We start from the raw sequence: 13152 nt of genomic DNA, 5'->3' as shown, positions 1-13152 counted from the left end.
CACCCAGTGTACGTGCCTTAAACAGTAATGCACATACAACTCCAAAAAAATTCTGCTAGCGTCCAAAGCAGTCTCAGGGACCATCCTCGTTGATTTCACTGAGTGGGGTCAAACCTCTGTGTCTGAGGCTTTATAATGGACATTCAGATCACGATAACCAATAGGACAGATTCTTTCTTATACTATTTTACTTTTTTACAAAGAGATTTTGGAGAATTTGCAGCTAGTACTTCTTGTTCAAAATATCAGTGTATTGTGTTGACAAGCTGAAGTTGAACTTCAGGCTTAGTTACCCTTTGTATACAAAGGTAGTGCTGCAAAATCAAACTAAACTTTATTTGAACTTTAAAAGTTTAAAGATGAATAAACAAGAAACAAAAAATGTGGAAATGCAAAAAAAAAAAATGGCAATAAAAATATGGCATTGGACAGAAAAATAGATTTTAAACATGGATTCAAAGACTCAAATACACATTACAGGACATGAAATAATTTTTAAAAAGATGAACTTCGATAGCTGATTTGAAGATTCACAAAAAAGTCGGGAGTTTTTTTGCCTTTAGTGGATAGACATGGTGTTGATAGACGTGAAAGCAGGATGAGAAAGAGGAGACGAGATGCAAACCTGGGCCTACTGCTCTCCAGCCATACGGCATACGGTTGCCTGCTCACCCACTGAGCTAAACCGGCACAAGGTTTTTTAATTAGGTGTTTTAATATGCAAACAGAGGGTTACGTGTGAATTAGACACCCCTGAGCAACAAGACATGGGTGCATGTAATTAACACAGCTGAGGACAACCAAACAGTAGCATATCAAAACCCAAATAAAGACATAACTAAAAAAGGCAATGAGCAACCAGTACTAAATCAAGGAGACATTGAAACATGAAAATAAATACTGAAAATGGACTTGAATGGAGAAATTAATGGAGAACAGAGTAAGGGAAGGTTATAAGAGTGTGAACAAAAAGCAGAGAGGAAGGCAGCAAAACTTGAACTTCAAGATATTAAAGAAAAGTTTACTTTAAAGTAGAGATGGACCGATCCTACGTATCGGTATCGGTATCCGATATTACGTATCGGTATCGGTCCGATACTGACGTAAATTACTGGATCGGATATCGGAGAGAAATAAAAAATGTAATCCGATCCATTAAATATCAAAAAAGCACCTCACAAAACTTGCGACACGGTGTAATTCGGCTCATAACCGTAGCACGTCGGAGCAGTGTGCTCACCTGATAGAGCGGCTGTGTGTATTTGTAGTCTCGCTACCAAACCAGCATTTTATCTCCGAGGAAGTGATCCCAGAGAGAAGTAAAGCAAGTGTGTAAGTTCATCTCTGAATGTTTGTAAAGCATTCCCACGTTAAGCTTAACAACCGATATATGGAGCGACTGCCTCTCTCTCGCCCTCCCTCTCCTGTTGCTACTTCAATCGTGAAACTGATTAATGATCAGCTGATCGGCTTTTCTGTCGTGGGTCAAACCTCTGTGACTGAGGCTTAATAATGGACATTTAGCCACTGAATCATGACATTTTACAGAACATCCTCTTTTTATTCTCGTTTTCTTTAAAAAACGAACAAACATCAACGTGGAGCATTCGCAGCTAGGACTTAATCCGAAACATCTGTTTATTGTGTTGGCTTAAATACACCTTTGTTTTTAAGGAGGTTCTCCAAAATAAACTAGTTTTCTCTTTATTTTTGTAGGGTCTTTAAGGGTATAAAATGCCTTGAAGTGACTGCTGATTTGGCAATATTTAAATAAAACTGAAATTAATTTTAAAAAGGTAAAAACTGAACAAAAAGGAAACAGGGGAACATGTGAGATGCAAAACATAAAATGACAGTAAAAATTAAAATGGACAGAGGAAAACAAAAATAATAAAATCATACTACGTTTTATATATATTATTCAAAGACAGATTGCAGGATGCAGAAACGATGAAACAGAAGGAAAAGGTTGCAAAAGAGTTCAAGTTGCGAATTAAATCATGAACTAATAATCAGTCTGCACATGAATTATTACACTTTCTAATGTGTTTTGTGTTTTTCTCTCAGTCCCGAGTGCAACATGTGAAGGATCTCAGGCAAACCTTCAGTGTGGTGAGGTTTTCTTTTTTGTAACTTTGTTGAATTTCATTTATTGAAATGTAAACATGGTTATTGTTTAATGCTATGATCTCTTCCTCAGAAAAAGGACAGGTTTTAGTTATCCACAGAGCTGATTATGGACGCCGTGACAAAACCACATGCTCTGCTGGACGTCCGGCCTCTGACCTCCAAGATGTCCAGTGCTCAAGTCAGACGAGCACCAATGTTGTAGCTAAAAGGTACAGATTGACTGTCTTTGTTTAGTTTTACTTTTTTTTTTTCTTTTACCAGGCTACACAATGTGCAGTGTGTTAAACCCTTTGCTGACTCACTTTCTATCTTCATTCAAAGTTGTAATGGGAAAAACAGCTGTACTATCTCAGCGAGCAACTCTGTATTTGGAGACCCCTGTGGTGGCACCTACAAGTACCTGGAGGTGGATTATACTTGTCAGTGTAAGTACCTTAAACCAGGGGTGTCCAGCTCCAAACCTCAAGGGCCGGTGTCCTGCAGGTTTTGGACATCACCCAGGGTCAACACACCCAGTGTAAGTGCCTTAAACAGTAATGCACATACAACTCCAAAACAATTCTGCTAGCGTCCAAAGCAGTCTCAGGGACCATCCTCGTTGATTTCACTGAGTGGGGTCAAACCTCTGTGTCTGAGGCTTTATAATGGACATTCAGATCACGATAACCAATAGGACAGATTCTTTCTTATACTATTTTACTTTTTTACAAAGAGATTTTGGAGAATTTGCAGCTAGTACTTCTTGTTCAAAATATCAGTGTATTGTGTTGACAAGCTGAAGTTGAACTTCAGGCTTAGTTACCCTTTGTATACCAAGGTTTTGCTGCAAAATCAAACTAAACTTTATTTGAACTTTAAAAGTTTAAAGATGAACAAACAACAAACAAAAAATGTGGAAATGCAAAAAAAAAAAATGGCAATAAAAATATGGCATTGGACAGAAAAATAGATTTTAAACATGGATTCAAAGACTCAAATACAGATTACAGGACATGAAATAATTTTTAAAAAGATGAACTTCGATAGCTGATTTGAAGATTCACAAAAAAGTCGGGAGTTTTTTTGCCTTTAGTGGATAGACATGGTGTTGATAGACGTGAAAGCAGGATGAGAAAGAGGAGACGAGATGCAAACCTGGGCCTACTGCTCTCCAGCCATACGGCATACGGTTGCCTGCTCACCCACTGAGCTAAACCGGCACAAGGTTTTTTAATTAGGTGTTTTAATATGCAAACAGAGGGTTACGTGTGAATTAGACACCCCTGAGCAACAAGACATGGGTGCATGTAATTAACACAGCTGAGGACAACCAAACAGTAGCATATCAAAACCCAAATAAAGACATAACTAAAAAAGGCAATGAGCAACCAGTACTAAATCAAGGAGACATTGAAACATGAAAATAAATACTGAAAATGGACTTGAATGGAGAAATTAATGGAGAACAGAGTAAGGGAAGGTTATAAGAGTGTGAACAAAAAGCAGAGAGGAAGGCAGCAAAACTTGAACTTCAAGATATTAAAGAAAAGTTTACTTTAAAGTAGAGATGGACCGATCCTACGTATCGGTATCGGTATCCGATATTACGTATCGGTATCGGTCCGATACTGACGTAAATTACTGGATCGGATATCGGAGAGAAATAAAAAATGTAATCCGATCCATTAAATATCAAAAAAGCACCTCACAAAACTTGCGACACGGTGTAATTCGGCTCATAACCGTAGCACGTCGGAGCAGTGTGCTCACCTGATAGAGCGGCTGTGTGTATTTGTAGTCTCGCTACCAAACCAGCATTTTATCTCCGAGGAAGTGATCCCAGAGAGAAGTAAAGCAAGTGTGTAAGTTCATCTCTGAATGTTTGTAAAGCATTCCCACGTTAAGCTTAACAACCGATATATGGAGCGACTGCCTCTCTCTCGCCCTCCCTCTCCTGTTGCTACTTCAATCGTGAAACTGATTAATGATCAGCTGATCGGCTTTTCTGTCGTGGGTCAAACCTCTGTGACTGAGGCTTAATAATGGACATTTAGCCACTGAATCATGACATTTTACAGAACATCCTCTTTTTATTCTCGTTTTCTTTAAAAAACGAACAAACATCAACGTGGAGCATTCGCAGCTAGGACTTAATCCGAAGCATCTGTTTATTGTGTTGGCTTAAATACACCTTTGTTTTTAAGGAGGTTCTCCAAAATAAACTAGTTTTCTCTTTATTTTTGTAGGGTCTTTAAGGGTATAAAATGCCTTGAAGTGACTGCTGATTTGGCAATATTTAAATAAAACTGAAATTAATTTTAAAAAGGTAAAAACTGAACAAAAAGGAAACAGGGGAACATGTGAGATGCAAAACATAAAATGACAGTAAAAATTAAAATGGACAGAGGAAAACAAAAATAATAAAATCATACTACGTTTTATATATATTATTCAAAGACAGATTGCAGGATGCAGAAACGATGAAACAGAAGGAAAAGGTTGCAAAAGAGTTCAAGTTGCGAATTAAATCATGAACTAATAATCAGTCTGCACATGAATTATTACACTTTCTAATGTGTTTTGTGTTTTTCTCTCAGTCCAGAGTGCAACATGTGAAGGATCTCAGGCAAACCTTCAGTGTGGTGAGGTTTTCTTTTTTGTAACTTTGTTGAATTTCATTTATTGAAATGTAAACATGGTTATTGTTTAATGCTATGATCTCTTCCTCAGAAAAAGGACAGGTTTTAGTTATCCACAGAGCTGATTATGGACGCCATGACAAAACCACATGCTCTGCTGGACGTCCGGCCTCTGACCTCCAAGATGTCCAGTGCTCAAGTCAGACGAGCACCAATGTTGTAGCTAAAAGGTACAGATTGACTGTCTTTGTTTAGTTTTACTTTTTTTTTTTCTTTTACCAGGCTACACAATGTGCAGTGTGTTAAACCCTTTGCTGACTCACTTTCTATCTGCATTCAAAGTTGTAATGGGAAAAACAGCTGTACTATCTCAGCGAGCAACTCTGTATTTGGAGACCCCTGTGGTGGCACCTACAAGTACCTGGAGGTGGATTATACTTGTCAGTGTAAGTACCTTAAACCAGGGGTGTCCAGCTCCAAACCTCAAGGGCCGGTGTCCTGCAGGTTTTGGACATCACCCAGGGTCAACACACCCAGTGTAAGTGCCTTAAACAGTAATGCACATACAACTCCAAAAAAATTCTGCTAGCGTCCAAAGCAGTCTCAGGGACCATCCTCGTTGATTTCACTGAGTGGGGTCAAACCTCTGTGTCTGAGGCTTTATAATGGACATTCAGATCACGATAACCAATAGGACAGATTCTTTCTTATACTATTTTACTTTTTTACAAAGAGATTTTGGAGAATTTGCAGCTAGTACTTCTTGTTCAAAATATCAGTGTATTGTGTTGACAAGCTGAAGTTGAACTTCAGGCTTAGTTACCCTTTGTATACAAAGGTAGTGCTGCAAAATCAAACTAAACTTTATTTTAGTTTAAAGATGAACAAACAAGAAACAAAAAATGTGGAAATGCAAAAAAAAAAAAAAATGGCAATAAAAATATGGCATTGGACAGAAAAATAGATTTTAAACATGGATTCAAAGACTCAAATACACATTACAGGACATGAAATAATTTTTAAAAAGATGAACTTCGATAGCTGATTTGAAGATTCACAAAAAAGTCGGGAGTTTTTTTGCCTTTAGTGGATAGACATGGTGTTGATAGACGTGAAAGCAGGATGAGAAAGAGGAGACGAGATGCAAACCTGGGCCTACTGCTCTCCAGCCATACGGTTGCCTGCTCACCCACTGAGCTAAACCGGCACAAGGTTTTTTAATTAGGTGTTTTAATATGCAAACAGAGGGTTACGTGTGAATTAGACACCCCTGAGCAACAAGACATGGGTGCATGTAATTAACACAGCTGAGGACAACCAAACAGTAGCATATCAAAACCCAAATAAAGACATAACTAAAAAAGGCAATGAGCAACCAGTACTAAATCAAGGAGACGTTGAAACATGAAAATAAATACTGAAAATGGACTTGAATGGAGAAATTAATGGAGAACAGAGTAAGGGAAGGTTATAAGAGTGTGAACAAAAAGCAGAGAGGAAGGCAGCAAAACTTGAACTTCAAGATATTAAAGAAAAGTTTACTTTAAAGTAGAGATGGACCGATCCTACGTATCGGTATCGGTATCCGATATTACGTATCGGTATCGGTCCGATACTGACGTAAATTACTGGATCGGATATCGGAGAGAAATAAAAAATGTAATCCGATCCATTAAATATCAAAAAAGCACCTCACAAAACTTGCGACACGGTGTAATTCGGCTCATAACCGTAGCACGTCGGAGCAGTGTGCTCACCTGATAGAGCGGCTGTGTGTATTTGTAGTCTCGCTACCAAACCAGCATTTTATCTCCGAGGAAGTGATCCCAGAGAGAAGTAAAGCAAGTGTGTAAGTTCATCTCTGAATGTTTGTAAAGCATTCCCACGTTAAGCTTAACAACCGATATATGGAGCGACTGCCTCTCTCTCGCCCTCCCTCTCCTGTTGCTACTTCAATCGTGAAACTGATTAATGATCAGCTGATCGGCTTTTCTGTCGTGGGTCAAACCTCTGTGACTGAGGCTTAATAATGGACATTTAGCCACTGAATCATGACATTTTACAGAACATCCTCTTTTTATTCTCGTTTTCTTTAAAAAACGAACAAACATCAACGTGGAGCATTCGCAGCTAGGACTTAATCCGAAACATCTGTTTATTGTGTTGGCTTAAATACACCTTTGTTTTTAAGGAGGTTCTCCAAAATAAACTAGTTTTCTCTTTATTTTTGTAGGGTCTTTAAGGGTATAAAATGCCTTGAAGTGACTGCTGATTTGGCAATATTTAAATAAAACTGAAATTAATTTTAAAAAGGTAAAAACTGAACAAAAAGGAAACAGGGGAACATGTGAGATGCAAAACATAAAATGACAGTAAAAATTAAAATGGACAGAGGAAAACAAAAATAATAAAATCATACTACGTTTTATATATATTATTCAAAGACAGATTGCAGGATGCAGAAACGATGAAACAGAAGGAAAAGGTTGCAAAAGAGTTCAAGTTGCGAATTAAATCATGAACTAATAATCAGTCTGCACATGAATTATTACACTTTCTAATGTGTTTTGTGTTTTTCTCTCAGTCCCGAGTGCAACATGTGAAGGATCTCAGGCAAACCTTCAGTGTGGTGAGGTTTTCTTTTTTGTAACTTTGTTGAATTTCATTTATTGAAATGTAAACATGGTTATTGTTTAATGCTATGATCTCTTCCTCAGAAAAAGGACAGGTTTTAGTTATCCACAGAGCTGATTATGGACGCCATGACAAAACCACATGCTCTGCTGGACGTCCGGCCTCTGACCTCCAAGATGTCCAGTGCTCAAGTCAGACGAGCACCAATGTTGTAGCTAAAAGGTACAGATTGACTGTCTTTGTTTAGTTTTACTTTTTTTTTTTCTTTTACCAGGCTACACAATGTGCAGTGTGTTAAACCCTTTGCTGACTCACTTTCTATCTGCATTCAAAGTTGTAATGGGAAAAACAGCTGTACTATCTCAGCGAGCAACTCTGTATTTGGAGACCCCTGTGGTGGCACCTACAAGTACCTGGAGGTGGATTATACTTGTCAGTGTAAGTACCTTAAACCAGGGGTGTCCAGCTCCAAACCTCAAGGGCCGGTGTCCTGCAGGTTTTGGACATCACCCAGGGTCAACACACCCAGTGTACGTGCCTTAAACAGTAATGCACATACAACTCCAAAAAAATTCTGCTAGCGTCCAAAGCAGTCTCAGGGACCATCCTCGTTGATTTCACTGAGTGGGGTCAAACCTCTGTGTCTGAGGCTTTATAATGGACATTCAGATCACGATAACCAATAGGACAGATTCTTTCTTATACTATTTTACTTTTTTACAAAGAGATTTTGGAGAATTTGCAGCTAGTACTTCTTGTTCAAAATATCAGTGTATTGTGTTGACAAGCTGAAGTTGAACTTCAGGCTTAGTTACCCTTTGTATACCAAGGTTTTGCTGCAAAATCAAACTAAACTTTATTTGAACTTTAAAAGTTTAAAGATGAACAAACAACAAACAAAAAATGTGGAAATGCAAAAAAAAAAAATGGCAATAAAAATATGGCATTGGACAGAAAAATAGATTTTAAACATGGATTCAAAGACTCAAATACACATTACAGGACATGAAATAATTTTTAAAAAGATGAACTTCGATAGCTGATTTGAAGATTCACAAAAAAGTCGGGAGTTTTTTTGCCTTTAGTGGATAGACATGGTGTTGATAGACGTGAAAGCAGGATGAGAAAGAGGAGACGAGATGCAAACCTGGGCCTACTGCTCTCCAGCCATACGGCATACGGTTGCCTGCTCACCCACTGAGCTAAACCGGCACAAGGTTTTTTAATTAGTTGTTTTAATATGCAAACAGAGGGTTACGTGGGAATTAGACACCCCTGAGCAACAAGACATGGGTGCATGTAATTAACACAGCTGAGGACAACCAAACAGTAGCATATCAAAACCCAAATACAGACATAACTAAAAAAGGCAATGAGCAACCAGTACTAAATCAAGGAGACATTGAAACATGAAAATAAATACTGAAAATGGACTTGAATGGAGAAATTAATGGAGAACAGAGTAAGGGAAGGTTATAAGAGTGTGGACAAAAAGCAGAGAGGAAGGCAGCAAAACTTGAACTTCAAGATATTAAAGAAAAGTTTACTTTAAAGTAGAGATGGACCGATCCTACGTATCGGTATCGGTATCGGTATCCGATATTACGTATCGGTATCGGTCCGATACTGACGTAAATTACTGGATCGGATATCGGAGAGAAATAAAAAATGTAATCCGATCCATTAAATATCAAAAAAGCACCTCACAAAACTTGCGACACGGTGTAATTCGGCTCATAACCGTAGCACGTCGGAGCAGTGTGCTCACCTGATAGAGCGGCTGTGTGTATTTGTAGTCTCGCTACCAAACCAGCATTTTATCTCCGAGGAAGTGATCCCAGAGAGAAGTAAAGCAAGTGTGTAAGTTCATCTCTGAATGTTTGTAAAGCATTCCCACGTTAAGCTTAACAACCGATATATGGAGCGACTGCCTCTCTCTCGCCCTCCCTCTCCTGTTGCTACTTCAATCGTGAAACTGATTAATGATCAGCTGATCGGCTTTTCTTTCGTGGGTCAAACCTCTGTGACTGAGGCTTAATAATGGACATTTAGCCACTGAATCATGACATTTTACAGAACATCCTCTTTTTATTCTCGTTTTCTTTAAAAAACGAACAAACATCAACGTGGAGCATTCGCAGCTAGGACTTAATCCGAAACATCTGTTTATTGTGTTGGCTTAAATACACCTTTGTTTTTAAGGAGGTTCTCCAAAATAAACTAGTTTTCTCTTTATTTTTGTAGGGTCTTTAAGGGTATAAAATGCCTTGAAGTGACTGCTGATTTGGCAATATTTAAATAAAACTGAAATTAATTTTAAAAAGGTAAAAAATGAACAAAAAGGAAACAGGGGAACATGTGAGATGCAAAACATAAAATGACAGTAAAAATTAAAATGGACAGAGGAAAACAAAAATAATAAAATCATACTACGTTTTATATATATTATTCAAAGACAGATTGCAGGATGCAGAAACGATGAAACAGAAGGAAAAGGTTGCAAAAGAGTTCAAGTTGCGAATTAAATCATGAACTAATAATCAGTCTGCACATGAATTATTACACTTTCTAATGTGTTTTGTGTTTTTCTCTCAGTCCAGAGTGCAACATGTGAAGGATCTCAGGCAAACCTTCAGTGTGGTGAGGTTTTCTTTTTTGTAACTTTGTTGAATTTCATTTATTGAAATGTAAACATGGTTATTGTTTAATGCTATGATCTCTTCCTCAGAAAAAGGACAGGTTTTAGTTATCCACAGAGCTGATTATGGACGCCATGACAAAACCACATGCTCTGCTGGACGTCCGGCCTCTGACCTCCAAGATGTCCAGTGCTCAAGTCAGACGAGCTCCAATGTTGTAGCTAAAAGGTACAGATTGACTGTCTTTGTTTAGTTTTACTTTTTTTTTTTCTTTTACCAGGCTACACAATGTGCAGTGTGTTAAACCCTTTGCTGACTCACTTTCTATCTGCATTCAAAGTTGTAATGGGAAAAACAGCTGTACTATCTCAGCGAGCAACTCTGTATTTGGAGACCCCTGTGGTGGCACCTACAAGTACCTGGAGGTGGATTATACTTGTCAGTGTAAGTACCTTAAACCAAGGGTGTCCAGCTCCAAACCTCAAGGGCCGGTGTCCTGCAGGTTTTGGACATCACCCAGGGTCAACACACCCAGTGTACGTGCCTTAAACAGTAATGCACATACAACTCCAAAAAAATTCTGCTAGCGTCCAAAGCAGTCTCAGGGACCATCCTCGTTGATTTCACTGAGTGGGGTCAAACCTCTGTGTCTGAGGCTTTATAATGGACATTCAGATCACGATAACCAATAGGACAGATTCTTTCTTATACTATTTTACTTTTTTACAAAGAGATTTTGGAGAATTTGCAGCTAGTACTTCTTGTTCAAAATATCAGTGTATTGTGTTGACAAGCTGAAGTTGAACTTCAGGCTTAGTTACCCTTTGTATACAAAGGTAGTGCTGCAAAATCAAACTAAACTTTATTTTAGTTTAAAGATGAACAAACAAGAAACAAAAAATGTGGAAATGCAAAAAAAATGGCAGTGTGCTCACGTGATAGAGCGGCTGTGTGTATTTGTAGCCTCGCTACCAAACCAGCATTTCATCTCTGATGAAGTGATCCCAGAGAGAAGTAAAGCAAGTGTGTAAGTTCATCTCTAAATGTTTGTAAAGCATTCCCGCGTTAAGCTTAACAACCGATATATGGAGCGACTGCCTCTTCTTGCTGCTACTTCAATCGTGAAACTGATTAATGATCAGCTGATCGGCTTTTCTGTCGCGAGTGTGTCTCTCTTGTTTGTTTTTGGCTCACTTCGCGCCAGAAAGAGGAAACCAGCCCCTGAACAACAGCAGCACGTTTAAGCTTGATAAGCTGTTGTTAGAATTTATTTAATATTACTTTCTAGACCAGGATCTTTTTCTATGCAGCTGACGGCTGGTAACTGTGCAGGGGCGGATCTAGCAAAGTTTAGCCAGGGGGGCCGATAGGGCATGAACAGGGAAAAGGGGGCACAAAGACATGCTTTTCTTTCTTATTCCCATTTAAAATGTCTAGCTTTTAATAAATAATTATCTGAATCTGACACCCAAAGTTTTAATGTTATGTAAAATATATAGAAGTCCATTACTGTATATAATAACTGTTAAGTCTAATATACCCTAGTAAGCTATAGTACTTTTTCCTTTGGGAAGGTACCATCTGTGCAGTCTGCACTTCTGTTGAAGAAAGATGTTGAATCTATTTAATTATTCTTGAAAAATAATTTATTTCTGTGCATTTTTTTTCCACACTGCATCAAATTAAAGTTGATTACGTCGATTAAGCATCATGAGGTGGAGGGTGGGGGGTGGTTCCCTTTTTTTTTTTTTGCTGGGAGTTTGCAACCCTATTAGTTAGGTTGCTTAATATTTCTGCTAAGTACTCTTTAAAATACCAGAATAGGGAGGATGGAGTAGGTTTAAGTTTATTAGATTGATCAGTATTGCTGAACTATGAAATATTTTGGGTGCAGTGTATTTTTTACATACAGGTATAACAGAATAGCTTTAGTGTTGTTGTTTATTTAAACTTGAGTATGAACTTATACAAAAAGCAGCAAGATATTAAAAAAACAGTTTTATTGATTAAAAAACACACTATATCGGATTCATATCGGTACCGGCAGATATCAAAATTGATGATATCGGTATCGGTATCGGACATAAAAAAGTGGTATCGTGCCATCTCTACTTTAAAGTAGAGCAGGAGATATACAAAATACAACTGACAATGAGACACAAACACTTGGATGAGACAGAAGGAACATTCAGGAGACATTCAGGGGGCTAGAAGAACTAAACATAAGTAAAATAAATGTGTTAAGGTTTAAGCTAAGGCTTCAAAATTAAAAAAAAAAAAATACTCATCCATTGCATGTCAATCAAAACAAGAAGCAAAATGTAAAAAAAGATATAAAGAACTGAAGCTTAATAAAAAAAAATAAAATTCAAAAGCAACTTTAAATCTTTTGTTTCTTTTCTAGGAAAAGATTATATCATCAACACATCGTGTAACATCTGAATGTCACATCCCCTCTGTTGATGTCACTTCCACCAGCATGTCAAGCCTCGATGACATCACTGCTGGAACGTGTTAACAAATATGATTTTATTGGAAATAAACACAAATAAACATATATCCTGAGCATCAAACAGTCTCACCTGTTTTTCTATTTCATTTTATTTTCATATTTTGTTTGATTTATTGATGAAGATAAGAAAATGCAGTAAAGTCACACACGTAGGTGCCAGTCACATTCAAAAACACTTGTACATCTAGACGGTATACACAATCAAAATACTGTCAGCATGACAAAGAAAAACAGACTCAAAGGATATCACATGGATAACATACAGCTCCATTAGATTCCCTGTTTTTATTCCCATCAAATTTCTTACAGAATCGCTTGGATAGTGAAGGTACTGTTGTGTCTGTCTTGATGCCACAGTTCAGTCCACAGTTTCAATATCTGACTGCTTTTAAAGTACTCCGGTATTGTTACTGTTAGTTAAGCCACTTAGCATTGATCTATGTATTATTCAAGCATAAAAATGCTCCTAATAGCACAGTCTGACAGACGTAAATAGTAATTTTGTACCAACGAGGTGATTCCTAAAGACCTATTAGCTGAAATATGCCACGTGTCTTAAAAAAAAATTATGCAAAATCACATGTTTCAACAAAAAAAAAGAGGAGGCAGGGTGGAAGGG

At 37.7% G+C, this 13152-nt stretch overlaps 1 protein-coding gene and 2 long non-coding RNA genes across 3 annotated transcripts; all 3 read left to right on the top strand.

The window, feature by feature from the left end:
- The first annotated feature begins 2433 nt into the window (after positions 1 to 2433).
- Positions 2434 to 4751, top strand: LOC146364935 (uncharacterized). The gene is made up of 2 exons (XR_014798863.1): positions 2434 to 2555; positions 4707 to 4751. It is a non-coding gene; the product is annotated as an uncharacterized LOC146364935 (long non-coding RNA).
- Positions 4752 to 4884: 133 nt separating this feature from the next.
- LOC146364933 (L-rhamnose-binding lectin CSL3-like) lies at positions 4885 to 12540 on the top strand. Its single transcript, XM_084917740.1, has 5 exons — positions 4885 to 4947; positions 4999 to 5334; positions 10077 to 10249; positions 10362 to 10465; positions 12426 to 12540. Coding segments are annotated over exons 1-5 (678 nt in total). The 3' UTR covers positions 12428 to 12540.
- Positions 5336 to 10022, top strand: LOC146364934 (uncharacterized). Its single transcript, XR_014798864.1, has 2 exons — positions 5336 to 7820; positions 9978 to 10022. It is a non-coding gene; the product is annotated as an uncharacterized LOC146364934 (long non-coding RNA).
- Positions 12541 to 13152: the final 612 nt, after the last annotated feature.

Source organism: Perissodus microlepis, chromosome 20 (genome assembly GCF_051167445.1).
Source record: "Perissodus microlepis isolate ML-2025 ecotype Zambia chromosome 20, ASM5116744v1, whole genome shotgun sequence".
NCBI classification, from domain to species: domain Eukaryota; kingdom Metazoa; phylum Chordata; class Actinopteri; order Cichliformes; family Cichlidae; genus Perissodus; species Perissodus microlepis.
The sequence above is the reverse complement of the archived record's forward strand: the minus strand, read 5'-3'. Positions and strand labels throughout refer to the sequence as shown.